Source organism: Tursiops truncatus, chromosome 6 (genome assembly GCF_011762595.2).
Source record: "Tursiops truncatus isolate mTurTru1 chromosome 6, mTurTru1.mat.Y, whole genome shotgun sequence".
Classification (NCBI taxonomy): Eukaryota; Metazoa; Chordata; class Mammalia; order Artiodactyla; family Delphinidae; genus Tursiops; species Tursiops truncatus.
This window is the reverse complement of record NC_047039.1, coordinates 62,422,133-62,450,109: the sequence shown is the minus strand read 5'-3', so window position 1 is coordinate 62,450,109 and position 27,977 is coordinate 62,422,133. Positions and strand designations below refer to the sequence as shown.

At 43.4% G+C, this 27,977-nt stretch overlaps 1 protein-coding gene and 2 long non-coding RNA genes across 3 annotated transcripts in view; 1 reads left to right on the top strand and 2 right to left on the bottom strand.

The window, feature by feature from the left end:
* LOC117312779 (uncharacterized) overlaps positions 1 to 21,337 on the bottom strand; it is a 66,539-nt gene extending 45,202 nt beyond the window's left edge. The window contains exon 1 of the long non-coding RNA XR_012332512.1: positions 17,950 to 21,337. This is a non-coding gene — a long non-coding RNA (uncharacterized lncRNA). The remainder of the gene's footprint in view (positions 1 to 17,949) is intronic.
* On the top strand, positions 1,166 to 17,726 carry KCNV2 (potassium voltage-gated channel modifier subfamily V member 2). The gene is made up of 2 exons (XM_019934771.2): positions 1,166 to 2,566; positions 17,445 to 17,726. The coding sequence occupies exons 1-2, from the start codon at positions 1,166 to 1,168 to the stop codon at positions 17,724 to 17,726; spliced, it is 1,683 nt and encodes a 560-aa protein (XP_019790330.2).
* LOC141278973 (uncharacterized) lies at positions 9,549 to 15,574 on the bottom strand. Its single transcript, XR_012332513.1, has 2 exons — positions 14,283 to 15,574; positions 9,549 to 12,942 (listed from the first exon to the last, which is right to left on the bottom strand). It is a non-coding gene; the product is annotated as an uncharacterized lncRNA (long non-coding RNA).
* Positions 21,338 to 27,977: the final 6,640 nt, after the last annotated feature.

Below are 27,977 nucleotides of genomic sequence, written 5' to 3'. Positions count from 1 at the left end.
AATTCGGTAACCAATTCCTGCTTGAAACAAATCCCTTCCTCTTCTCTGCTACCTCTGTATTTTTCATTCACTTCTTTCGCTGTGCTTGCATATGTAAATATTTATATCACCTACAAAACCATGAGCAACTTGAGGGCCGCAACTATGTCTCTATCAAGTTTCCATCTCCAGCATCTAGCATCCAGCACAGTGCCTTACACATGGCAGGAGACTTTTTCTAAGTGATGTCTTGAAGAGTGATGAAGACTTTTCCCTTGGAAGGAAGTCTGGTCACTAGATACAGCAGCTGAGCAGGGCTGCGATACCCTAAGAACATCTACCCACCCATCCTGAGATTCCACTTTGAAACGTGTCCTTATCCTTTAAGAGAAGGGAGGGAGAGAGAGACAGAGACAGAGAGAGACAAAGAGAGAGAAAGAAGCTGAGATAGATTTAAACATCAGACTAGACTCCAGAGCAGTGCTGCTAAGGGGAATACATTTGGGAAAACAACGTGATCATGTGACCGGATGGGAAGGAGATGATTTGAGATCTTCTATGATCGAAACAGAAGACAAATGCTGAGAGGAAAAGTGACTGGTCAGGAGGTCCACTTTAAGCATTCTGTTGCTACCTCTGTCCCTGTTCATGGCGGATTTACCTAGGGCAGAGGCTGCAACTTCAACAGTTAAGTGTCAAGACACAGGTATCTACATTCTATAGCAAATTCAGTTGATTTCATCTCAGCACAGGGACACTGGGCACTTCCTAAGGGCAGGGCTGGCTGGCATTTTTATTAGCAATCATCTCTGCCACCTTCTGATTATCTACAGATTTAAGACCACGTAATCATCCCCTAGGTCACAGAGTGGAGGGAGAGGGGGAGGACACTGACTAAGAGGCTCTAAATCCCTCCTAACACTTGCTTCTTCCCTATCAGCTAGATTAGAGCAGTCAACAGCCGTCTGCCTAGGCGTTCAGACCCGGCAAGCTGGGCTGGGCTGGGCTGCCCAGGGCCTGAGGAGGGACAGCTCTGAGGGTGATGCTGTGGACCCCAGGTCTGCTGGTCCGGGCCGGTCTCTCTACAACAGTGCAGAGCACGTGATCCATCTACCAGTGGCAGTGAGCAGGCTGGGGACCTTACCACAACCAGGAGGGAAAAGGCAAGGGTCCACTTCCTCCAGCCATGCTGAAACAGAATGAGAGGAGGCGGTCTTGGGGCTACAAGTCCTGGCATACTACGGAGAGTGAAGACGCATCCCAGGCAGTGGGCAGCCAACAACGCAGGCGCATCTGCTCCGTGGGGGCCCTCCCGGGCTCCCAGACCAGCTTTCCACCGTGGACCCAGAGCTATTGTAGCTACTACATCGATGAGGACACGGATACCGAGGAGGACCAGCAGTGGAAGGACGACCTGGCAGAGGAGGACCAGCAGCCAGGAGAGGCCACCACCGACCAAGGCGAAGGCGGCACTGACGCTCCGGTCGTGTCGTCCACCCTGAACGTGAACGTGGGCGGCCAGAGCTACCACCTGGACTACGCCGAGCTGGCCAGCTACCCCAAGACGCGCCTGGGCCGCCTGGCCACCTCCACCAGCCGCAGCCGCCAGCTGGGCCTGTGCGACGATTATGAGGCACAGACGGACGAATACTTCTTCGACCGCGACCCGGAGATCTTCCAGCTCATCTACAACTTCTACGCGTCCGGGGTGCTGCTGGTGCGCGACGAGCTGTGCCCGCGCCGCTTCCTGGAGGAACTGGGCTACTGGGGCGTGCGGCTCAAGTACGCGCCGCGCTGCTGCCTCATCTGCTTCGAGGAGAGGCGCGACGAGCTGAGCGAGCAGCTCAAGATTCAGCGTGAGCTGCGCGCGCAGGCGCAGGCTGAGGAGGCCGAGGAGCTCTTCCGAGACATGCGCTTCTACGGGCCGCAGCGGCGTCGCCTCTGGAACCTCATGGAGAAGCCCTTCTCGTCGGTGGCCGCCAAGGCCATCGGGGTGGCCTCCAGCCTCTTCGTGCTCATCTCCGTTGTGGCGCTGGCGCTCAACACGGTAGAGGAGATGCAGCAGCAGACGGGGCAGGGCGCGGGCAGTGGCAACCCGCAGCCCTTTCTGGAGCACGTGGAGATGCTATGCATGGCTTTCTTCACGCTCGAGTTCCTGCTGCGCCTGGCCTCCACGCCCGACCTGCGGCGCTTCGCGCAGAGCGCCCTCAACCTGGTGGACCTGGTGGCCATCCTGCCACTCTACCTGCAGCTGCTGCTCGAGTGCTTCACGAGCGAGGACCAGGTGCACAGCAAGGACTCGCCGCACGAGCACGACCTCGAGACCATGGGCCGCGTGGGCCAGGTGGGCCAGGTGCTGCGCGTCATGCGCCTCCTGCGCATCTTCCGCATCCTCAAGCTGGCGCGCCACTCCACCGGCCTGCGCGCCTTCGGCTTCACGCTGCGCCAGTGCTACCAGCAGGTGGGCTGCCTGCTGCTCTTCATCACCATGGGCATCTTCACCTTCTCTGCGGCCGTCTACTCCGTGGAGCACGACGTGCGTGGAACCAACTTCACCAGCATCCCCCACGCCTGGTGGTGGGCCGCGGTGAGCACCACGGCCCGTGGGCTTTCCCACCCACTTCCCCAGCCCGACAGACGCTGCTTCTCCCCTTCCTGGGTCATGCCACCTGCCTTGCTTTGTTCCCTCATCTTTGCCCTGCCTTCTTTAACGGCCATTGCTTTCTCCATTCCTTCGATGTCCCCAGCTTAAACAAAAGATAAAAACAACAAAACAGAAAAAACAAAACAAAAAAAACGGGTAGGTGCTAGAGGGTCGGAAAGACATAGTCCAGTAAGAAAGACGTAGTCCAAGAAATTTGGTGTGGTCCTAGTTATCTCCAAATCTAGATTTAGTCTTAATACCCCGAGAGGCTAATTTTAAGGAATAATCATTGTTCACGTTCGTGGGAAGATTCATCATCGTCATTCTTGTTATTTGTCCCTTATTGAACACCTATTGTCCTAAGTGGTTTATAAAGCGTATCTTATTTCAGCATCACAACCATGTGAGGTGGTTAGGATCACTATTGTTTTAAGAGGAACATTTTCCTGCAGATTTTGAAGGAAGCCATCCATGTATGCAGGGGAGGAAATGAGACGTGGCTGAAGAGCGGCAACCCTCACTGGAATCCCACTGGTTCCAGCTAAATCTGAGCATCTAACACTGAAACCTGCTCCAATGCCACAAAAATTCTTTCGGGACATGGCATTATTGCCCCATTTTACAGCTAGAGGAATTGAGGTGCAGATAATTTGAGTTATAATAATAATTTAGACACGCAGCTAAAGGTAGTCACGTGAGGACCGACACCGAAGCCTGTCCAGTTGCAAAATGCATGCCCTTTCCACAGCCCAGCACTGCCTCTTTCAAGCTTTAGTATTTCTGCATGCCTTGCTTCATTTGCACTTAGTATATTAGTTATTTTTGTCATTTTCTTTGGTGTTTGCCTTTTATAATAGTTTATGCCATTTACTCAAATATCTGTGTTTCTGATATGCTAGACTAAATCCTTGGAAAATCCCTGAATCACTGGAAATGCTGATTGATTGGGTCTTCTAAGATCAATGAACACGTTGCCATACGTGCATAGGAAAGAACTGGGTGTATGCTTTCCTTATTTACTTTAAATAGATGGTTTGTAATGCCTTTAAAGACATTAAGCAAATATAACCAGTTTTTCCTATATTAGAAAGTGGATATTTTCAACACTAACATTGGATATGTTAGAACCCACAGTCTGGAGTTCTGATATGAACCTACCCAGGGCTCCTACTAATAGTGTAGTATAGTGGAATGGAAGATTTAGATTTAGATTCTTGTCCCAGATCTGCTAATAATGAACTGGGATCCTCCATGATGAACTGTGAAACCTCACTCCCTAACTCCCTATCTTCAGTTTCCTCATCTCAAAAGGGGAGGGCGTAGAGCTCTGCAATTCAGTGAGTCTTGCTTCCCTGGAAAGCAGAGCTCTCATATATACAACAAGATGTGTGAGCTTTCTTCAGTGATGGGATGATGTGAGGCTCTTCCAAACGAGCCGGCCAAATGCCACTCCTTTGATCATATTCCAAATGACAAGAGGTCATCCCCATAGTAGATAAATCATGTGTACAGACGGGGTTGATGAAGGATGATTTGTCCCCAGCAAATGCCATTTACTTTGGAGGTGAGTAAAGCAAGGAGGGAAAAGAGAAAATCCACAGGCTGATGATATAATAGCAAGTTTTAGAGAGTCAAGTTTCCGTTCGTCCAAGTATCTTAGAAGGCTAGCGTATGTAAGCTGCACCTAGTGAACTCTTTGATACTATATTCTGAATACACAAAACGTCTTTTACCTTTTGTATATTAATATAAAATTTTTGATAAGAATTCTATTCCTAATAATGGATTTTTCTTTTTAAAAAAATTCCTTAAGTGAATGCCTAGTGATCCCCTTTAATTTCTTGATGTGTTTATTGTTTAATAACATTTAAATTTTCAAATTATCCCCTTTTTAATATTAACAAAAATTATCTTACTCAAGGTCACTGTTTTCTATAGACTTTACAATAAAACTTGAATCACCATTCAGTTTCTATCTGTAACAAATTTTACTAATTATTGCTTTTACCAATGTGAATTTTCTTTTGTAGCTATTAGCTCTATCAGGCACTATTTTCACAGGCCAGAATTTACACATGTCAACCTACCATTTACCAACCTTAACCTTTACCAATGACCTTCATCCATTTTATTCTCTGAGAATTATATATACTATTAAAAATCATTATGGATTAAAGACTGATAGCTTGTGTTCGTTTCTAAACTAACCTATGAAAATAATAGGAGCAACTCCCCTTGAACATTTGAGGACTGCTCTGTTCCCCAGGACCAATATACTATTAACCCAATTCTTCTCTATACTTGTTATGACATTGCATATTGTGTAGTAAGGGCCCTTATTTTCAATATAGCAAAGAGAAAAGAAGATGCCAAGTAAAAAGATGCAAAATATTAGGACCAATTCTTCACAAAATTCCATCTTCTTCATTCATTGAGCAAGATTTTTTTTTAACATCTTTATTGCAGTATAATTGCTTTACAATGGTGTGTTAGTTTCTGCTGTATAACAAAGTGAATCAGCTATAGGTATACATGTATCCCCATATCCCTTCCCTCTTGCGACTCCCTCCCACCCTCCATATCCCACCCCTCTAGGTGGACACAAAGCACCAAGCTGATCTCCCTGTGCTATGCAGCTGCTTCCCACTACCTATCTATTTGGTAGTGTGTATGTGTCAATGCCACTCTCTCACTTCCTCCCAGCTTACCCTTCCACCCCCATCCTGTGTCCTCAAGTCCATTCTCTATGTCTGCGTCTTTATAACTGTCCTGCCCCTAGGTTCTTCAGAACCATTTTTTTAAGACTCCATATATGTGTGTTAGCATACGGTATTTGTCTTTCTCTTTCTGACTTACTTCACTATGTATGACAGACTCTAGGTCCATCCACCTCATTACAAATAACTCAATTCATTTCTTTTTATGGCGGAGTAATATTCCACTGTATATATGTGCCACATCTTCTTTATCCATTCATCTGTCGATAGACACTTAGGTTGCGTCCATGTCCTGGCTATTGTAAATAGAAATGCAATAAACATTGTGGTACATGACTCTTTTTGAATTATGGTTTTCTCAGGGTATATGTCCAGTAGTGGGATTGCTGGGTCATACAGTAGTTCTATTTTTACTTTTTTAAGGAACCTCCATACTGTTCTCAATAGTGGCTGTATCAGTTTACATTACCACCAACAGTGCAAGAGGGTTCCCTTTTCTTCACACCCTCTCCATCATTTACTGTTTGTAGATTTTTTGATGATGGTCATTCTGACGGGTGTGAGATGATATCTCATTGTAGTTTTGATTTGCATTTCTCTAATGATGACTGATGTTGAGCATCCTTTCATGTGTTTGTTGGCAACCTGTATGTCTTCTTTGGAGAAATGTCCGTTTAGGACTTCTTCCCATTTTTGGATCGGATTGTTTGGTTTTTTTTGATATTGAGCTGCATGAGCTGCTTGTATATTTTGTAGATTAATCCTTTATCAGTTGTTTCATTTGCAAATATTTTCTCCCATTCTGAGGGCTGTCTTTTCATTTGTTTTATAGTTTCCTTTGCTGTGCAAAAGCTTTTAAGTTTCATTAGCTCCCCTTTGTTTATTTTTGTTTTTACTCCACTTCTCTAGGAGGTGGGTCAAAAAGGATCTTGCTGTGATTTATGTCATGAGTGTTCTACCTATGTTTTCATCTAAGAGTTTTATAGTGTCTGGCCTTACATTTAGATCTTTAATCCATTTTGAGTTTACTTTTGTGTATGGTGTTAGGGAGTGTTCTAATTTCATTCTTTTACATGTAGCTGTCCAGTTTTCCCAGCACCACTTACTGAAAAGGCTGTCTTTTCTCCATTGTATACTCTTGCCTCCTTTATCAAAGATAAGGTGACCACATGTGCATGGGTTTATCTCTGGGCTTTCTATCCTGTTCCATTGATCTACATTTCTTTTTTTTGTGCCAGTACCATACTGTCTTGATTACTGTAGCTTTGTAGTATAGTCTGAAGTCAGGGAGCCTGATGCCTCCAGCTCCGTTTTTCTTTCTCAAGATTACTTCAGCTATTCGGGGTCTTTTGTGTTTCCATACAAATTGCAAAATGTTTTGTTCTAGTTCTGTGAAAAATGCCTTTGGCAGTTTGATAGGGATTGCATTGAATCTGAAGATTGCTTTGGGTAGTATAGTCATTTTCACAATGTTGATTCTTCCAATTCAAGAACATGGTATATCTCTCCACCTGTTTGTATCATCTTTAATTTCTTTCATCAGTTTCTTACAGTTTTCTGCCTACATGTCTTTTGTCTTCTTAGGTAGGTATATTCCTAGATATTTTATTCTTTTTGTTGCAATGGTAAATGGGTGTGTTTCCTTAATTTCTCTTTCAGATTTTTCATCATTAGCATATAGGAATGCAAGAGATTTCTGTGCATTAATTTTGTATCCTGCTACTTTACCAAAATCACTGATTAGCTCTAGTAGATTTTTGGTAGCATTTTTAGGATTCTCTATGTATAGTATCATGTCATCTGCAAACAGTGACAGTTTTACTTCTTTTCTGATTTGGATTCATTTTATTTCTTTCTTGTCTCTAATTGCTGTGGCTAAAAGTTCCCAAACTATGTTGAATGACAGTGGGTGACAGTGGGCAACCTTGTCTTGTTCCTGATCTTAGAGGAAATGGTTTCAGTTTTCACCATTGAGAACAATGTTGACTGTGGGTTTGTCATATATGGCCTTTATTATGTTGAGGTAGGTTCCCTCTATGCCTACTTTCTGGAGAAGTTTTATCATAAATGGGTGTTCAATTTTGTCAAAAGCTTTTTCTGCATCTATTGAGATGATCATATGATTTTTATTCTTCAGTTTGTTAATATGGGGTATCACATTGATTGATCTGCATATATTGAAGAATCTTTGCATTCCTGGGATAAACCTCACTTGATCATGCTGTATGATCCTTTTAGTGTGCTGTTGGATTCTGTTTGCTGGTATTATGTTGAGGATTTTTGCATCTATGCTCATCAGTGATATTGGCCTGTAGTTTTCTTTCTTTGTGACATCCTTATCTGGTTTTGGTATCAGGGTGATGGTGGCCTCGTAGAATGAGTTTGGGAGTGTTCCTCCCTCTGCTATATTTTGGAAGAGTTTGAGAAGGATAGGTGTTAGCTCTTCTCTAAATGTTTGATAGAATTCACCTGTGAAGCTATATGGTCCTGGGCTTTTGTTTGTTGGAAGATTTCTAATCACAGTTTCAATTTCAGTGCTTGTGATTGGTCTATTTATATTTTCTATTTCTTCCTGGTTCAGTCTCGGAAGGTTGTGCTTTTCTAAGAATTTGTCCATTTCTTCCAGGTTGTCCATTTTATTGGCATAGAGTTGCTTGTAGTAATCTCTCATGATCCTTTCTATTTCTGCAGTGTCAGTTGTTACTTCTCCTTTGTCATTTCTAATTCTGTTGATTAGAGTCTTCTCCCTTTTTTTCTTGATGAGTCTGGCTAATGGTTTATCAATTTTGTTTATCTTCTCAAAGAACCAGCTTTTAGTTTTATTGACCTTTGCTATCATTTCTTTCATTTCTTTTTCATTTATTTCTGATCTGATCTTTATGATTTCTTTCCTTCTGCTAACTTCGGGGTTTTATTTGTTCCTCTTTCTCTAATTGCTTTAGGTGTAAGGTTAGATTGTTTATTTGAGATGCTTGTTTCTTGAGGTAGGATTGTACTGCTATAAACTTCCCTCTTAGAATTGGTTTTGCTGCATCCCATCGGTTTTGGGTTGTCGTGTTTTCATTGTCATTTGCTTCTAGGTATTTTTTGATTTCCTCTTTGATTTCTTCAGTGATCCCTTGGTTATTTAGTAGCATACTGTTTAGCCTCCATATGTTTGTATTTTTTACAGTTTTTTCCTGTAATTGATATCTAGTCTCATAGCATTGCGGTCAGAAAAGATACTTGATACGATTTCAATTTTCTTAAATTTACCAAGGCTTGATTTGTGACCCATGATATGATCTGTCTTGGAGAATGTTCCATGAGCACTTGAGAAGAAAGTGTATTCTGTTGTTTTTGGACGGAATGTCCTATAACTATCAGTTAAGTCCATCTTGTTTAATGTATCATTTTAAGTTTGTGTTTCCTTATTTATTTTCATTTTGGATGATGTCCATTGGTGAAAGTGCAGTGTTAAAGTCATGTTACTGTCGATTTCCCCTTTTATGGCTGTTAACACTTGCCTTATGTATTGAGGTGATCCTATGTTGGGGGCATAAATATTTACAATTGTTATATCTTCTTCTTGGATTGATCCCTTGATCATTCTGTAGTGTCCTTCTTTGTCTCTTGTAATAGTCTTTGTTTTAAAGTCTCTTTTGTCTGGTATGAGAATTGCTACTCCAGCTTTCTTTTGATTTCCATTTGCATGGAATATCTTTTTCCATCCCCTCACTTTCAGTCTGTATGTGCCCCTAGGTCTGAAGTGGGTCTCTTGTAGACAGCATATATACGGGTCTTGTTTTTGTATCCATTCAGCCAGTCTATGTCTTTTGGTTGGCGCCTTTAATCCATTTACATTTAAGGTAATTGTCGATATGTATGTTCCTATTACAATTTTCTTAATTTGGGGGGGTTTGTTATCATAGGTCTTTTCCTTCTCTTGTGTTTCCTGCCTAGAAAAGTTCCTTTAGCATTTGTTGTAAAGCTGGCTTGGTGGTGCTGAATTATCTTACCTTTTGCCTGTCTGTAAAGGTTTTAATTTCTCTGTTGAATCTGAATGAGATCCTTGCTGGGTAGAGTAATCTTGGTTGTAGGCTTTTCCGTTTCATCACTTTAAATATGTCCTGCCAATCCTTTCTGGCTTGTAAAACTTCTGCTAAAAGATCAGCTGTTAACCTTATGAAGATTCCCTTGTATGTTACTTGTTGCTTTTCCCTTGCTGCTTTTAATATTTTTTTATTTAATTTTTGATAGTTTGATTAATATGTGTCTTGGCGTGCTTCTCCTTGGATTTATCCTGTGTTGGACTATCTGTGCTTCCTGGACTTGATTAACTAATTCCTTTCCCATGTTAGGGAAGTTTTCAACCATAATCTCTTCAAATATTTTCTCAGTCCCTTTCTTTTCCTCTTCTTCTTCTGGGACCCCTATAATTCAAATGTTGGTGCATTTAGTGTTGTCCCAGAGGTCTCTGAGAATGTCCTCAATTCTTTTCATCTTTTTTTCTTTATTCTGCTCTCTGGTAATTATTTCCACTATTTTATCATCCAGGTCACTTATCCATTTTTCTGCCTCAGTTATTCCACTATTGATTCCTTCTAGAGAATTTTTACTTTCATTTATTGTGTTGTTCATCATTGTTTGTTTGCTCTTTAGTTCCTTTAGGTCCTTGTTAAACGTTTTTTGTATATTCTCCATTCTATTTCCAAGATTTTGGATCATCTTTACTATCATTACTCTGAATTCTTTTTCAGGTAGACTGCCTATTTCCTCTTCATTTGTTTGGTCTGGTGGGTTTTTACCTTGCTCCTTCATCTGCTGCGTATTTCTCTGTCTTCTCATTTTGCTTATCTTACTGTGTTTGGAGTCTCCTTTTCGCAGGCTGCAGGTTCGTAGTTCCCATTGTTTTTGGTGTCTGCCCCCAGTGGCTAAGGTTGGTTCAGTAGGTTGTGTAGGTTTCCTGGTGGAGGGGACTAGTGCCTGTGTTCTGGTGGTTGAGGCTGGGTCTTGTCTTTCTGGTGGGCAGGGCCGTGTCCAGTGGTGTGTTTTGGGGTGTCTGTGAACTTAGTATGATTTTAGGCAGCCTGTCTGCTAATGGGTGGGGTTGTGTTCCTGTCTTGCTAGTTGTTTGGCGTAGGGTGTCCAGCACTGGAGGTGAGCAAGATTATTTTTGAGCACTTAGTGTGCCGAGGAGTATTCTAAATGCTAGGGATACCGAGTAATAAGGGAAAAACAAAAATAAGGTGAAATTTTTTCCCTCATGGTGTTTACATCCTAATGGAGAAAGATAATAAATCATTTAAGATATGAGTGTGTCTTATATAGGATAATGGGATAGAGAGTGATCTGGGTGGCAGAATCTATCTTTGATGGACTAGTGGAATAGTCAGAGAAGCCTTCTTGGAGAAGATGACATTGAACTAAATCTTGAATGCTGAGAAGGAAGTCATCTAAATAGACGTGACCAAGCAGACATGAGAATCTGAGAAGTAGAATCCTAAAAGTAACTCTGATGCAATAGTCTCCAAGCATATTATTTATCATACATCTCATAATTTAAAAAATTCTGAGCACACACCCATGATAAATATGTGTTTAGTTAATCGTAAGTTAGAAGCTATTTATTGCTATAATAACAATGCATCACAAACCACCCCAAAATTCAGTGGCTCGAAATGTCAAGCACCTATTTGCCTTGTGAGTTTGCAAGTCAGCAACTCAGAATGGTTTCAAGTACAGGGTTAGAAGAACCTTGGACTGGTGTCAGCTGCTCACGTCACAGTCTGATGGTCAGCTGGCTGACAGCTGGATGAAGAAGGAGACTAGGTCTTTCATCATCCAGCAGGCATGTATCCATGGTCGTGGCAAAGGGCAAGAGAGAGAGAGTGCAAGCCCAATCATGCAAGCACTGATAAGCTTCTGTTCATGACACTTGCTCAACTCATTGGCCAGAGCAAGTCACAAGGCCAAACTCAGAGTCAATGGGAAAAGCAGGTTAGCCCACTCACTGTAGGAAAGCAATGCAAAGTTTTATGGCAAAGAGCTTGGATACAGGAAGATACAAAGAATTGGGTCCAGTAATACAATCATTCTACTACATTAAGATATTACTGCTCAAATATATTATGTGTATCAGAAAACATACACTCACACATTGAAAATATAAAGAGGTAAAGAGAAACAGGATCGATATTTTCTTGCCCCACTCCAGTGCTGCAGCCCTTGTGGTATATTCACCCGCATTAGAGACAGGTTCTCTAATCCTTCCCTCCATGTGTTTTTAGTACTCTCAGACAACCCCAAAATCTGACTTTTTAATAATCTCCCCTCTATCTATGCCAAGCATCCTGCAACCTTCCTCTGTAATTCAACTCGGGGTTTTAAGAGAAACACAGTAATTTTCATTATTGTGAATTCTCCTACAGCTGCAGAACAAATCCCTCATGGACACTCATGTCTGCAAATGCTCATGCATTAGGATATAAGATAGACCCATCCTACTCGTGTGTCAAATGGAGGTTATTTGTCAGCACTGATGTAATAGGAAACATATGTAAAAACACTAGCCTGTACTCTGTCCTCAATGAATAGAAGGTACCATATCTGACTAGCTGATAGCCTTTATCACATGGAAGCAATAACCTTTGCTTCCAGATTCATTTTTGGGAAAAGAAAACAGAAGCGATTCCTTCTCTCCTGGGGAAAAGAGAGAGGCTGTAAGATGCACAAAAGGGTCAGCCGTTCCATCTTGGGAGAGTTTCTGAGTGTCCAAATAAACAGGCCCATGCCTGGAGCAGCTCCAGCCGTGTTGGGACTCTCCGGGTTGCCTGGGTGTGGGAAATGCTCGGCATAGCTCAACAAGAACAATTAGCTCTATGATGAAGCCGTGAGCTTTGGCCTGTTGTGGCTATGTTTTTAAGGAGAAAAGGACAATTGGACTGTTCAACAGACCATTTCCTTCTGAGCTTTCCAGAGCAAGTTACAGCTATAGAAACTAAATAGGAAACTATGTCATGAACTCATTCCTTCAAAAATTAACGAAAACTATCTCTAGGTGAAGCATCAGATAGTTGTAGCCCAGAGACCTTGTTTCTATCTTGGTTTTCCTCAAGCATGCTATCATTTCCTTGCAAATAGGTGGCACTTAGAAGATCACTGAGATTAATTTTATTTTATTTTTACTGATGGCTTGCTTGCTTTGAGAAGACCCCTTTGGAAGGTGAATTAGGATAACAGAAAACAAAACGTGGGATATTTTAAACAGAAGGAATTTTATACAGGGAGATAGATACATAGGCTGGAAGAGCAAAAAGGAGAAAGTGAGATAACCCGAAGATTGGTAACTGTAGGAAAGAGTGTTGGCCCCAGAACTGGGGAGACAAATGGGAGAAGGTAGAGTTACTGGAACCTAGGAGTACAGAGAAGGAACCACTGTGTAGCTGTTGCCGGACCCCTAAGATGGCACCACGAGGCTCGTGCTGGGTGTGCGAAAGATGCCTGAGCCACAGCTATCTGCTGTTGTTGAAGGATGATGACAGAAACCAGAAGCAGGAAGAGAGACTCTTACTCCCTCATTCCATCTTCTAGTCTCCCAACCGTGTCTCTCATTGGCAGAACCTAAGCAGAAGACAGCAGGCAAGGAAATCTGAGAAATGTAGTTTGCATCTTCCCAGCCGCTGAATTACAAAAAAGAGCACAGAAGGGTATCGGGCTTAGGGCTGAGAGATAATGAGTAAATGTCCAGCACAGAAGGCATTAAAGTTCTCCTAGCTTCTTCAGAAAAAGCACAGGAGCCATAAAGGGGGGCAAAGGCTCTTAGGCACTTTTATGACTTTTGATCTGGCCGACTCCTGATTTTGGGGTGGTCCCCTTTTGTCTCTCTAAACTCCTCCTGTTGGCCAATGTAACTTTGAGCGGGACATGATAGAACTGTAGAGGGCAGGGAGAAGTAGCAAGTAAGCTGAGGGTGTGGAAGGCATTGTCACTATTTCTAGGAATAGATCCCGAACTTGCCTTAGCTTCTGCACACCTCCCCCTTATTGTACAATTTATGTACATGTCAGAACTTTCATATACGGATGAGGCCGGTTGTTCTTTTCAAGGTGATTACCCATGACCTCATTCTAACAGTGTTTCCACTGATCAAAACATTTTTTGAATTCCACTGGGGAATTATCTCCAGCGCCTGTGACATGTCCATTTATTAATACTTCTTTGTAGTGGGGCTAAATCTTTACTTTTTTGAAGGTGGATTCAATATTTTTAAATAGTCAAGACTTTTGAGTTGAAGACCGGCACCTAGAGTTAACCCTCAAGGGGGATAAGAACACTTGTTTCAAGGTCATGCCACTGAATCCTCTGTGCAGATTATAATCCCAGAGAGGAATTCCTAAAATATTTGTAGCAACGGCAGCATGGGTAAGCTAAGTAGAGCCTTTGAAGCTAAATCCTTTAAAGGACAATATGCATTGAAGTATGTAATCATTTTAACCAGAAAATGTTAGTCTTTACCACCTCGAATTCTTTGGGAAAACTAAGAAGAGGTGTTAATCCTTTTGAAAAATCAGTTTTATTCCCTGAGATCATAATTCCTAGGTGCAGGGATTACTGGGTGCTAAAATGTAATCTGTGCGTAGGTCATTATGAAGGAAACAAACATTCCTTGCTGAAGGAGGAATTCAAGTACAGTTATTCTAAAGTTTCAGAGAAAAACTGGTTACTTGTTCTCCTTGTAAGGTTTAGTGGGTCAGGATTTTCTGATTAGTGGGTGAGCTGGTAGGGAAAGGTTACATTCTGGCTTTGGGGGGGTCCAATGGCTAGGGAAAATAGGTAAATTTTCAACGGAATGGTAAGTTTCCAGAGTGGCTGGGCCAGTCAGTGTTTTCAGGATATTAAGACAGATTGCAGAAATTTCAGTCACATTTCCAAACCCCACTCCTGCTAATGTGAGAACTCACTCTGGGAGGTCACTTTGGTCCTTCTGGGAGCTTCCATCTTTCATGCTCATTCAGGGAGAAATGGTTTGGCCTGTGGAACATGGAGAAAAAGTTTCCAAAAACCAAGGAATCCAGAGTTCCTCTGGAGCCAAGAAGCAAGAAGCAGATCAACGGCTGAGTCAAACAGACAGTGCATAAATTAGCTACGCGTTTTGAACAAATTCTTCAGAATCAGTCATACAGAGTCTCGTAGCAGAAGAGGTCTTTTCTCTAAAAATAGAGATCCAAGATATACAAAAATATTTAGACCATATTTTGCACATCAAATATTTAATCTTCCTTCAGCCAATTCTCTTTGCTTTTGACCTTTTGCTCAAAGTTCAGCCAGAAAAAGAAATTGGGGTTGGGAGGGAAGCAAAGCCAGTGTGGGGACTGAGCAGAGGTTTAAATTAGGTACTTTGTCTCAATTAATTTTCCTTCCTCTGCATCCTCCTGTCTCCAACCCTCCCCCAATCCTGGACCCTTGAGGGGCTGGTTTACCGAAGCCTCTGATTTGGCCCTTCATGGATGCTTCCTGTTCTGAAACGACCCCTTCCTGTCACTCGCTCTTATATCCAGACTCCCTTTAGGCCTCCTCCAGGGAAGGTCAACGGACTAAACATTCACACAGAGGTACGAGTGACAGGGTTAGTGACAAATGAAAGCTGTTCACACACCTGGACAGAGATCTGACTCGGGTTCTTTTACTTTCAGCGTGGCCAGTGACAAGAAACGCACGCACGCACACACACACACACACACACACACAGAGCAAGCTTTTTTTTTTTAAGATTAGCCCACAATCTCATTTTATCACTGCCTCTCATGGCCCTTTGGTTGAGAAGGTGGGAAAAGCAGATTCTCTACTGGAGACAGAGTGTCCCCCCACCAATCTCCCTCACACAGCATTCTCAGGAGCCAGGGAAGAGCTTCTTTCCACAGCCCGCTGGTCTAACAAGCACAAGAACTAACATTATCCCTCACACACCCTGTGCGGCTCCTTCAATTCCTGTAACAGTCCTGTGAGGTGCGCACTATTATTCTCTCCACGTTTCAAAAGTAGAAACTGAGGCAGAGAGAATTTAGGCGACTTGCCCAAATCCCACAGCTGGGAAGTGGATTCAAACCCATGTGGCCTAGTGCCACACCTGCTTCCTTAACCTAGTCGACACCCTCCTGCCTCTGTTAGATGCTGCCTTGTGTTTTTCCACTGTGAGGAGGGCAGCCCAGCCCTCAGCAGTTCTCTCCCCAGAGACGGAGTAGTGAGAGGTAGTGTGCCACCCACCCCAAGAGGAGTTGCAACCTTCCCCCCCCCTTTTTTTTTTTTTTTTTGTGGTAGGCGGGCCTCTCACTGTTGTGGCCTCTCCCATTGCGGAGCACAGGCTCCAGATACACAGGCTCAGTGGCCATGGCTCATGGGCCCAGCTGCTCCGTGGCATGTGGGATCTTCCTGGACCGGGGCACAAACCCGTGTCCCCTGCATTGGCAGGCGGACTCTCAACCACTGCGCCACCAGGGAAGCCCCAACCTTCCCCTTTTTAAGGGCTGGATGGAGCTCTGGTTCTTATCAGCTCCACCAGATTTGCCCAGCTGGCCCACTTCTCCATTTCATTCTAACTAATCAATCATACTTACTCTAAGTTCAAATTAATCCTTACATCATCAAAACAAAAATGTCTGCATTTCTAAGTTAAAGGCTGTCTCTGTACAGATCAACACGGTGACTGTACATTTTATAAAAGCATATGCTGGAAGACTGTGCGACGACACAAATCGATGAAGCCAATGTTGCCCCCTGGAGTTGTGCGATGCACAATTTTTTCAACTGTAATCAACAGCCCTGCCTAAAAGGCGTCTAGTAATTTTGCCAAGAGTCTGGGGACCAAAGGGAGTCTTAGGACATGAGGCATGAAAAACAGGCCCCGAAGGCTTCCCTGGTGGCGCAGTGGTTGAGATTCCGCCTGCCAATGCAGAGGATACAGGTTCGTGCCCCGGTCCGGGAAGATCCCACATGCCGCGGAGCGGCTGGGCCCGTGAGCCATGGCCGCTGAGCCTGCGCGTCCGGAGCCTGTGCTCCGCAACGGGAGAGGCCACAGCAGTGAGAGGCCCGTGTACCGCAAAAACAAAACAAAACAAAACAAAACACAGGCCCCGAGAGATTTTTCTGGGTTTTCTCCGGCTACATCGACTGATAACTAGTCCCATGTGGGTATCTGCATTTTAAAACAGAAGCTTGTTAACCTAAATAAATCTCTAATTAGTGGAATTTAAAGCAGTATGACAAGTGTGATGGGAAGACTTTCATGCAGGGTGAACATATTTTTGGTCGGTGACATCTTACAAAAGTCCCATCGCAAAATAATGAGTGTGTTTCTCCAGACATTTGCAATTAAAGCACCTTCATATAAAATATCTCATTTGAACTGCCTAACAACTCTGAGAACTATTACAACTGTCTCTATTTTAAGGATGAGAGAAGGACCACAGAGGAGGTTGCTTAATGCTTTGTGCGTGCCTGACAAAGTGTGTGTGAAGTGCTTTATCATCATTTTCTTATTTAGTCTTCACAAGAATCCTGAGAGTTAGCTATTATCCCCCTGTTTTAGATGCAGGAACCAAGGCTTAGAGACTCTGAATGTTTTGCCCAAGGTCACTCAGCTGGGAAGGGCCAGAGTCAGGACTTGAACCAGGTCTGACTGGTTCTAAGCCCAAGCTCTTTCCCGTTCGTGTATCATGTAGGCAAATCCAGGGACTCTGTCCTAAATTTGGCCCCAGCTGAAGGCAGGCAAAGACCTACCTTTATTGAGCCTATTCTACACCAGGAACTTCACACACATTATTCTTCTGTGCCCTTCACAACAGCCCTTTAAAGTAGATATAACTCCCCTGTATGGTAAGTAAGAAAATTGATAAGTGATAGGGTTTAAACCCAAGCCTTTCAGCTCCAAAGCTTATGTTCTTTCCATGCCCCAGGTCTTGCAGGCCACCTTTCCAGTACCTCCTAAAGCTGACTCCGTGAGGAGCTGTTATACAACCAGGTGCACCTTCAGCAGGACGGAAGCCACCTCTCCCTGCCTGGTTCTCTCCCTTTCTTCTCCTCGCTCTCGATGCTGACAATTCCATTCTGCTTTCCCTCCCTCACAGGTGAGCATCTCCACTGTGGGCTATGGAGACATGTACCCAGAGACTCACCTGGGCCGGCTTTTTGCCTTCCTCTGCATCGCTTTCGGGATCATCCTCAACGGGATGCCCATTTCCATCCTCTACAACAAGTTCTCCGATTACTACAGCAAGCTCAAGGCTTACGAGTACACCGCCATACGAAGGGAAAGGGGGAATGTGGAGTTCATGCAGAGAGCCCGAAAGAAGATAGCTGAGTGCTTGGCTGGAAGCAACCCACAGCCCAACCCAAGGCAAAATCATTAATATTTGTTAGGATGTGCGGCCAGTCGATGCCATGAATTTCAAGGCTTCCTTCCTCCTTCCTCTTTTTTTTATTATCAGGATTAACAGTGAAAGGACACGTGAAGCAGACGTACACAAAAGGCGTTCAGTTCACAAAAATCTACCTCTAGAGATGTTCATTTTGGCCCAAACTCAGACTGCCTCATGTTACTCTGTAACTAACAGTGTTGTGTAAGATACTGACCTTCCCAATGACATTGATATTGAAACCTCCTTGAGAGGAGCGACAGCTTAGATTTCTCTTGCAGCTTCTCATGGCTTTTCAATAAATACTTTCGGACTTGAGTTGACTTGAGAAGAATTTCCCTGATTGAAAGAAAAAAGCATTCTTAATTGTCTAGAGAGAGGGAGTGTTGCAGCAGAAACTATATGAGCTTTGGAACTAGTCAGACCCACCTCAGTCAGAAGCTCAGATCTACCAGCTGTTCAATTTGGGGCAAGTTACTTTTAAGTGTCTGAGCCTCAGTTTCTTCAACTTTAACTTATACTTTAAAAGGCTTCCTAGCAATATGAGCATGGAGATTGGAGGTACTACTTGTAAATGCTCAATACATGGTGGCTGCTAAAATGGTCTGAGTAGGTATTGTGTAGTAGATTCTTGACTGGTGGCTCTCATTCAAGGGAGGTTTTGTCCACCCCTACCCCACTTGCCCCAGGACATTTGGCAATGCCTAGAGATGGTGGGTTTTTTTTTTTCCTAGAGATGGTTTTGATTGTCACCACTGTGACCGACGATGAGAGGGGCTTCTGGCACTGGTAGGCAGAGACCTGGGTTACTACTAAGCATGCTCAGGACAGCCCTATCACAAAGAATTATTTGATCCAGAATGTCAGTAGTGACAAAATTGAGAAACCCTGGTCTAGCCATAATGTGGGTGCCCCCAGACTTGACTGTGACGCATGCCCGAGGGTGTTAGTGCCCCTCCCTAGACAGGAGCCCCTACATGTCCTCACCTCTCAGAGCCTCCTTTTTTTCTCCTTTCCATGAAAAATCAAAAGCAAACCAAAAACAAAAAAACAAAAAACGCTGCCCTTTGGACAACTGTTCTGGGCTAAGCACTGACCAAAAGGAATTGAATGGACATGGCGCTCTGCTCTGGGCACCATCTGTGGGTCAGAAAACCAATTCCTACAGGTTCTTTCTCTCCCTGCCCCCGTCTCCTCTTAATTCCTTCCTTCTTCCATAAGACTTGGAAAGTGAAATCCTGGGATTTAAAGGCACTTTTGAACTGAACAAACAGAGGTTGCCCCTGTAACTAGGGGCTTGCCATGCCAACTATCAATTTGTCTCAGGGCAAATTTGTCTCAGGGCATGATCTGATCTCCAAATGAATCGTAAAAATAAGAGTCATCATTTTGTGCTTTCTTACACTGACAGGCACTATGGGCTGCACTTTAGAATATATAACTCCATTTACTCCTTCATCTATCCCTAAATAAGTTATCATATTCCTTTTTTATTTAGGAAGAAATAGGCTCAGAGAGGTTCAGTAATTAGGCCAAGTTCACACAACCAGTAAACGGTAGGACCGAGCTTTGAGGTCTGTCTGATCCCTAAAACTCTTGCTCGAAATCTAAACTTTTGGTTCTCAGACTGCATCAGGGTTTGTTAAACACAGAGTGCCAGGCCCCACCCCCAGACTGGCTGATTCAGGAGGTCCAGGTGGGGCCCAAGGATGTGCCTTTCTACTAAGTACCAGGTGATGCTGCTGCTGCTGCTGGTCTATGGACCACATTCTGAGAACTATAGTCTAAATCACTTCACTCTGCCCCTCCCACCAGGAGCTCTGTATATGAAAGTAGGGTGTACCTGGTGAGAACTAGATCTAGATCTCCTGATCTCCTAAGTCCTAAGCATCCTTAACATCGTTATAAATGACCTGGTACCTAAAGGATGGACAGAAGCCCTACTGTTGGAAGGCAGCTAGATAAAATAGGATGCCCAGGTAAATCTGAATTTCAGATAAATCACAAATAATTTTTAGTAGAAGTATGTTCCAAATATTGCATGGTATGTACTTCTACTAAAAAGTTATCTATTGTTTATCTGCAATTCAAATTTAAGTGGATGTCCAGTAGCTTCATTTGCTAAATCCAGCAACACTATACTATGGTTTTTCAGAGACAAAGGTTACTCACATGGATGGAAATCACCCCCAAGGCCTAAACCCCACCCAAACATCGGGCCCCTCAGACAAGGGGGACTTCTCTCCCCTCTTGCCCAATAAGAGAGGGAGGAATTTCAAATCAGCCTCCTTGCCAGAAACAATCATGAAAACAGAGTTACAGCATGCAGGAGATCTGGAGCACAGCTTACAGAACCACCTGACCTTCTCAGTGCAGCAGCCATCCCTTCCCTGGGAGGGGTTTGTTGATGAAATGCATCCTCTGGGGCTGTTGAGGACACAGGGAACAGGAAGGACCAGTGTCCATCACCCCTCCCTCTGCTCAAGACCCAGAGAAAATGACCCTGACCTCCGGAGCAAAATCAACTCCCTGAGAGACAGGGGTGGGAAGCAGTGGAGGGAAGGGCGGGGGAGACCTTGGTGAGGAAGATGAACTTTTCCAGGTCCCTGGGATGGGGTCTGGTCAATAGCAGTGACCATCTCCTTCCAGTCTTACTGGTCCCATCTGCTCAGACAGCTGTGCTCTGCCTCCCGAGAGAGACTGACAGAAAGGCGTTAAAACGAACAGAAGTAGCATTGCATGAGCCCAACTGTGCACCAGGCACAGAATCAACGTTATTTCACTTAATCCTTCAACAGCAAGAAGCAGCTTTCAAGGTGGTCACTTAAAGAGGCTTAGCCACACTGCCCTTGGCAAGGTCTTTGGAACTGGGTTCGAAATCTGGCTCTGCCATTTACTATGAGGTTGAACCATATAAAATTGCTATGTTCTTAAAAAAACAACCACAGATGAATACTGGCAGTTTCATACAGTAAAACTGAATAGTTGTGTGGTCACTTAATGTCTCTGAGCCTCAGTGTCCGCGTTGTTAAAATGGAGATAGTAATAGTGTCTTCCTTGGGGTTGCGGTAGTAATTAAATGACATATGTATTTAAAACCTTAGCACACTATTTGGCACATATTAAGAACTAAATAAATATGGCTGCAATTATCATCCGCGTTACTATTTTGCTGGATGTATAGAAAAATTGTACAAGCCCAGAGAGGGTCGCTTGTCATCGGGGAGAGGATTCTGTGGATGAAGACAGTTTCCAAATCCTTTTGCCAGTGCCCTAGCCATCAGGGCTGTGCACGAGAATCCAGACCAATCTCTCCAATAAAACCGTCTGTGATGATGGAAACATTATGCGCTAGTACGGTAACCACCAGCCACATGCGGCGACTGAGCACTTGAAATGTGGCTAGTGTGACTCAGGACATAAATTTTTTATTTTATTTAGTTTAGTATAGTTAACTTGTATTATTATATTAGTTCCAGGTGTGCAACATAGTAATTCGATATTTTTATAGATATACTCCACACAAAGTTATTATAAGATATTGATCATATTCGCTGTGCTGTATATTACATCCCTGTAACTTATTTATTTCATGTCTCGTAGTTGGTACCTCTTAATCCCCTCCACCTATATTGCCCCTCCACCCCCCCATTAGTAACCACTAGCTTGTGCTCTGTATCTGTGAGTCTGCTTCTATTTTATTATATTTGTTCATTTGTTTTATTTTTTAGATTCCACAAGTAAGTGGAAACAGACAGTATTTTTCTTTCTCTGTCTGACTTATTTCACTAAGCATAATACCCTCCAGGTCCATGCATGTTCACAAGTGACAAAATTTCATTCCTTTTTTATGGCTGAGTAATATTCTGCTATCGATATACACATACATATATATGTGTATGTATGTGTGTGTCTTTTCTCTATAAAAGTCTTTTCTCTAGCTCCTGTTGGTGGAAGTCTCCTTAACATTTCTGGTTTGGCCCTGATCAATTCAAATCTATTTTTACTCAAATAACCCTTATACTTTTAGCATGCTTCAGTATATCTTTTAACAGAATCTTTATCAAAATCTCTTTAAACACTTTGAGTCTGTTGTCTATTTTCTATCTGGATCCTGACTAATACACCTTGTCTATCTTGAGAAAAATATATTGGTCCTATTCCCCAAATCACCACTGAAAAGACGAAGCATGTTTATCTGAGGATTCATATCTCCCCGACTTATTACCCCAGACTGAGAAACAGAGCCCTTGGATTTAAAGACAGGAGGTATATCCAGCTCACAGATGTTTGTAGGACAGTGATGATGGGTTCCCTTAACTGCCAATGACTCATCCTTCCTGTCAAAGGCCTCCAGTTCTGCACTCCTTAGGAGCAATTTTCAATGACTCAGCCTGTTGAATTCCCTTCCCTAAACCCATCCCACACATACAAATGGAGTTTCATGACTACATGATGGAACAGGGTGCATAAAATAAGTTGGAATGTATGAAGCTAGGAACAAATGTTTTGGTGCCCTCTGAAGACATCAAGAAACCATCTGGGCCAATCTACTACCTTCACTCACACAACTTTTATTAACCTTGTTTTGTAAGTGATATAACTGAAACCCAGAGAACTTAAGAAACATGCCCAGAGATAGCAAACATCTGTTTCTCACGTGGCCACGCTCCTTCCTATACCCACAGCAGACACTGTTAATCAATCACTTTACTCTTTCCCATCAGAAAACCTTCTCACTGCAGCTCTCTGGTAGCCAACACAAATCTGTCAGAGTTGACACTCAAGACCTGTTTGCCATCCTTGCGCGTGCTCAGACTTTAAAAATTAGAAAGTGGAGCTAGAGATCAGCCTCAGTAGTCTCCTAGTGCACGATTCTTTTTTAAGGATTTCCCTATAATCCAGACAACCTGTGCAGACTATGTTCATTCTATCCTTAATACCTACGATGCCATTGTAAGGAAACCTCCCTGAGCCTCAGTTCCCGCATTATAATAATGAGATTAGTAAGACCTCTCTGGGAGGATTAGCTGATATATGAATGCAAAGTCCCTGGCACAGTCTATCATATGCTAGGTACTCAACTCACGGTAGCTCTTATTATCCATTCCTCATGAACAATTTCATTCACATCCACCATCCAGAGCATGCCCTTCTATGGTGGTCATTAGGGTCCATGTCATTGAGCTGTTAAATATTTTCATTCTTCTGGAATATATGCATCGTAGCTTGCACTTCTCCACCACATTCAAGTTACGTGTGGCCAAGTGTCTGCCTTTGGCCAAGCAAATGTGAGCAAAAGAGACATGTATTACTTCTGGACAGAAGCGTTTGTCTGCTGCCTCTGTATTCCAGTCTTCCCTTTTTCTGTCTTGGTGATTACGGAAATAGATTTCAAGATGGAGTATGCATCAGGCCACAGCTCTGAGTGACAATGATAAGCAGAACCCTAGGCTGACCCCACTTGACATGTAGTATAAGTGAGAAATACACCTTTGCTGGGTAAAGCCACTGAGATTTTGCAGTTGTTTCTTTCTGCAGCCGTAACCTAATCTGCCTAGATAAATACCGCTTTCTATATCAAGGTTCCAGGGAAGCTGAAACTTCTCCACCTCACAAGACAGAAGTGACTTGAAATATTCACGTCTTAAAGGTTCACATACCCCAAAGTCATTTTGTTACTCTCTTACACAGTGCTGGATAGTAATGCTATGTAAAATGTATTGGACTTCTCTGGTGCAGTGGTTAAGAATCCACCTGCTAGTGCAGGGGTCACGGGTTTGAACCCTGGTCCGGGAAGATCCCACATGCCACGGAGCAACTGAGCCCGTGCGCCACAACTACTGAGCATGTGCGCTAGAGCCCACGACCCACAACTACTGGAGCCCGTGCACCTAGAGCCCGTGCTCCCCAACAAGAGAAGCCACCGCAAGGAGAAGCCCACGCACCGCAACAAAGAGTAGCCCCCCCTCTCCACAACTAGAGAAAGCCGGCGCAGCAACGAAGACCCAATGCAGCCATAAATTAATTAATTAAAAAAAATGAAATGTATTAAATGCCCATTATGTGCCAAACATTGTTCTGGGCACTTCATGTGAACAAATGTGCACACATAGCACAATTCTGGCATAGAGTAAATGTCCAAATTCACGTTCACCTTCATCACTGTCCTCATCACCATTATCGCGTATCAGCTCCAGTCCTTCCAACGACCCAGTGAGGTAGGGACGGCTATGATCTCCACTTGACAGAAGAGGAAACTAAAGCTCAGAGCAGTTAAGTAACATGACGAAGGTTTCAGAGGTAGAAAATGACACAGCAAAGATTTGAACTCAAGTATGCCGGAAACAAGTCCTTGTTCTTTCCATGCTGCTACATACACTTCCTGATGAAGACCACAAGTTCTGTGCCGTGCACTTTCCTGGTCACTCCACTTCCCACTGGGGGGGCGGATGTCCCACCATCAGATATACACACCTGGTGCCACCACTTGAAACTGCTGGAGGCTAATTCATGGAAGAAGGAGAGAAACCAGCCTCCCTTAGATCAACTCATCCATGGAAATGAAAACTTGGCATTCAGGAACAGGATTATGCTTTTCTACCAGCTTCAAGATTCACTGTTAAGAGGGGTTGCTCCCTCCCCCCTCTTTCAACTTTCTTCAACATCCCTAGGTTGTCATTTATTTCTATTTCATAAGTAGTACAGGGCCAGGGGCCAGTGGTAAGTTTGCCCTGCCCTGTCCATCTCCCTAGAGCTGCAGAGGCCAAACAGGGAGGGAGGGAGAGAACCCAAGCACGGACAGACCCAGCAACTACCCTCCACCCACCATGTCTTCCTTCAGGCCATTTATTTCATTAAAGTGCAGGATGCTCAAGGGAACCTCCAGAAAGGGGACAATTTCATTTTTCCCACACCTTGGAAATTAAAATTCTTTCCAAAAAAATAATTCACTTTGTTCTTTGAGAAAGCTAAAAAGAGGAGAAAAGGGGTCAAGGAGTAAGAGGTAAGAAAATGAGAGGCAGAGAGGAAGGGAGGGAAGAAAAATAAAATGTTAAATAGAATAGGGGAAGAGAGGGATAGTCAGGAAGGGAGGAGAAAGACAAGTGAAGACACTACTGTGTATAAAATAGATAGCTAATGAGAACCTACTGCATAGCACGGGGAACTCTACTCGGTGCTCTGTGGGGACTTAAAAGGGAAGGAAATCCAAAAAGGAGGGGATGTATGTATACATATAACTGATTTATTTTGCTGTACAGCAAAAACTGACACAACATTGTAAAGCAACTGTGCTCCAATAAAAATAATAAGAATAAAATAAAATAAAAATAACAAGTGTATTAAAATTTTTTTAATTAAAAAAAAAGGAGTGGGAACAGAGTAAAGTAGCAGTGGGACTGGTTCTGTGCTTTCATGAGATCAGCAATCCATTTGAACTTTCATCTTTTCTTAAAATTTTAGTTGGTACCATATTGCCAGTCGCCCACATCTGGGTGTTTTATGGTGTTCCTTTTCCTATACTCCTACCCACATCCTGAGAAAAGCTACTAAGTCACTAGTCCCACAGTCCAATTCATAACCAGAGTTCATCTTGAAAGGACACAGAGTAGTGGGGGGAGGAACTTTGTAGTCCATCTGGACTAGGTTCAGAATGCAGCCCTAGCACATTTTTTTCATTCAACAAATATTTATGGATAACCATATATGTGCCGAGCACTGTTCTAGGCACTGGTTTACAGTGAACAAAATTCCACCCTCATAAAACTTCCACCTCATAAAACTTCCACCTCAGAGAAATAAATAAAAATGAAAATATATGGTATCTTAGTGACAAGTACAATGGAGAAAAACAAACCATAAGAGGATAAGGAGTAGCAGTATTGGGGGGAGGGGAACTTTTAAATAAAATGATCAGGGGAAGCCTCAGTGTGAGGGATGCTACTGAAGCAAAGCTTTAAAAGGAGGTGAGGATTTAACCCTGTAGGTGTCTAGCGAAGAGAAGCCCCCAAGTGCAAATGCCCTTGGGCAAGAATATACTTAGTGAGGGCATGAGAAGCAAGGAAAAGGTGGAAGGTTCCATGCAGTGTAGGTCCTGGTGGAAAAGAAGGATTTTTGAAGTTTAGACACTAGAGTGAACTGGAAAATAGAAAGTGATGAACAAAAAGTGGGACAGTTGAAACTGCCTTTAGGGAAAGGCTGCAGTTCCCTTAATGACACGTTCTGGAATAAGACCAGGGGAGTGAGTGTGTCAAATAGGATAGAAGATACAACCATTAAAGAAGATGATATGAAGGACCCGAGACACAGAGTATTGGAAGTTTCATCTATGGAGATACTAGAGCCACCAAAAATTGGTGAAGAGAGGTTTTGGAGAGGGAGCCAGCTCCCCCTCTTCAAGGGACTAGAAGAGGGCCTGGAGATCAGTAGATGATTGTGCTAAGAAGGAAAAGGGGGTCTGATGACTTGCAATTCAAATTTGCTTTGGAGCAGTTAGGGAGGAGGAAGGCAGAATGATCTGAAAGCAGCAAGAAGGAGCAAGGAGGACAGGCCCAGTCGGTAAGGGCTGTTGGATAGAAAATCACCACCACTTGAGAGGAGTGCAGGAGAACAGGATCCTCAGGGGAGAGTCAGGTAGCAGTGAGGTTCATTGAAATCTCACGAGTATTTAGTGTGCAGATGGACCAAGGATGGTAAATGCCCTGCAAAGCATAGAATAGTCCCACAAGATGAAGATTTGTCTCATCCAATGGTGCCCCATTGCAAAACACATAATACAGTTAGGGAGAGAGAGCATTCAATATTCAAAGGAAAGGCTAAGGGTACAGGGGGAATTGTTGATGATTGACACTAGTTCCAGGGACCAGAGTGGAAGTGCTGTAGAATTCGGAAAGGAGAAGGGATGGGGTCAGAAAAGGGGGTGTCAGAGTACCACCTCTTTGTCCTGGAAGCTTGCTTGCGGCCTGTTTCTCCAGACCTTCAGACTTGGGTCTTGGATTAGGACTACACCACCGGCTTTCCTGGGCCTCCAGCTTGTAGAGGTACGTCTCAGCCTCCAAAATCGACTGTGTGGCTGACAGGGTCTTCATGCTCCAGTCAGGTGTCTGGGCTGTGCCTCTGAGGTGGGAGAGCCGAGTTCAGGACATTGGTCCACCAGAGACCTCCTGGCTCCATGTAATACCAAACAGTGAAATCTCTCCCAGAGATCTCCATCTCAATGCGAAGACCCAGCTCCACTCAACGACCAGCAAGCTACAGTGCTGGACACCCTATGCCAAACAACGAGCAAGACAGGAACACAACCCCAACCATTAGCAGAGAGGCTGCCTAAAATCAAATAAGGTCACAGACACCCCAAAACACACGACGAAATGCAGTGCTGCCCACCAGAAAGACAAGATCTAGCCTCATCCACCAGAACACAGGTACCAGTCCCCTCCACCGGGAAGCCTACACAACCCACTGAACCAACCTTACCCACTGGGGACAGACACCAAAAATAACAGGAACTACGAACCTGCAGCCTGCGAAAAGGAGACCCCACACACAGTAAGTTAAGCAAAATGAGAAGACAGAGGAATACGCAGCAGATGAAGGAGCAAGGTAAAAACCCACCAGACCAAACAAATGAAGAGGAAATGGGCAGTCTACCTGAAAAAGAATTCAGAGTAATGATAGTAAAGATGATCCAAAATCTTGGAAATAGAATGGAGAAAATACAAGAAACGTTTAACAAGGACCTAAAGGAACTAAAGAGCAAACAAACAATGATGAACAACACAACAAAAGAAATTAAAAATTCTCTAGAAGGAATCAATAGTAGAATAACTGAGGTAGAAGAATGGATAAATGACCTGGAAGATAAAATAGTGGAAATAACTACCACAGAGCAGAATAAAGAAAAAAGAATGAAAAGAATTCAGGACAGTCTCAGAGACCTCTGGGACAATACTGAATGCATCAACATTCGAACTACAGGGGTCCCAGAAGAAGAAGAGAAAAAGAGAGGGACTGAGAAAATGTTTGAAGAGATTATGTTTGAAAACTTCCCTAATATGGGAAAGGAAATAGTCAATCAAGTCCAGGAAGTGCAGAGTCCCATACAGGATAAATCCAAGGAGAAACACGCCAAGACACATATTAATCAAACTATCAAAAATTAAATAAAAAGAAAAAATATTAAAAGCAGCAAAGGAAAAGCAACAAATAACCTTACAGGGATTCCCTTGTATGTAATAGCTGATC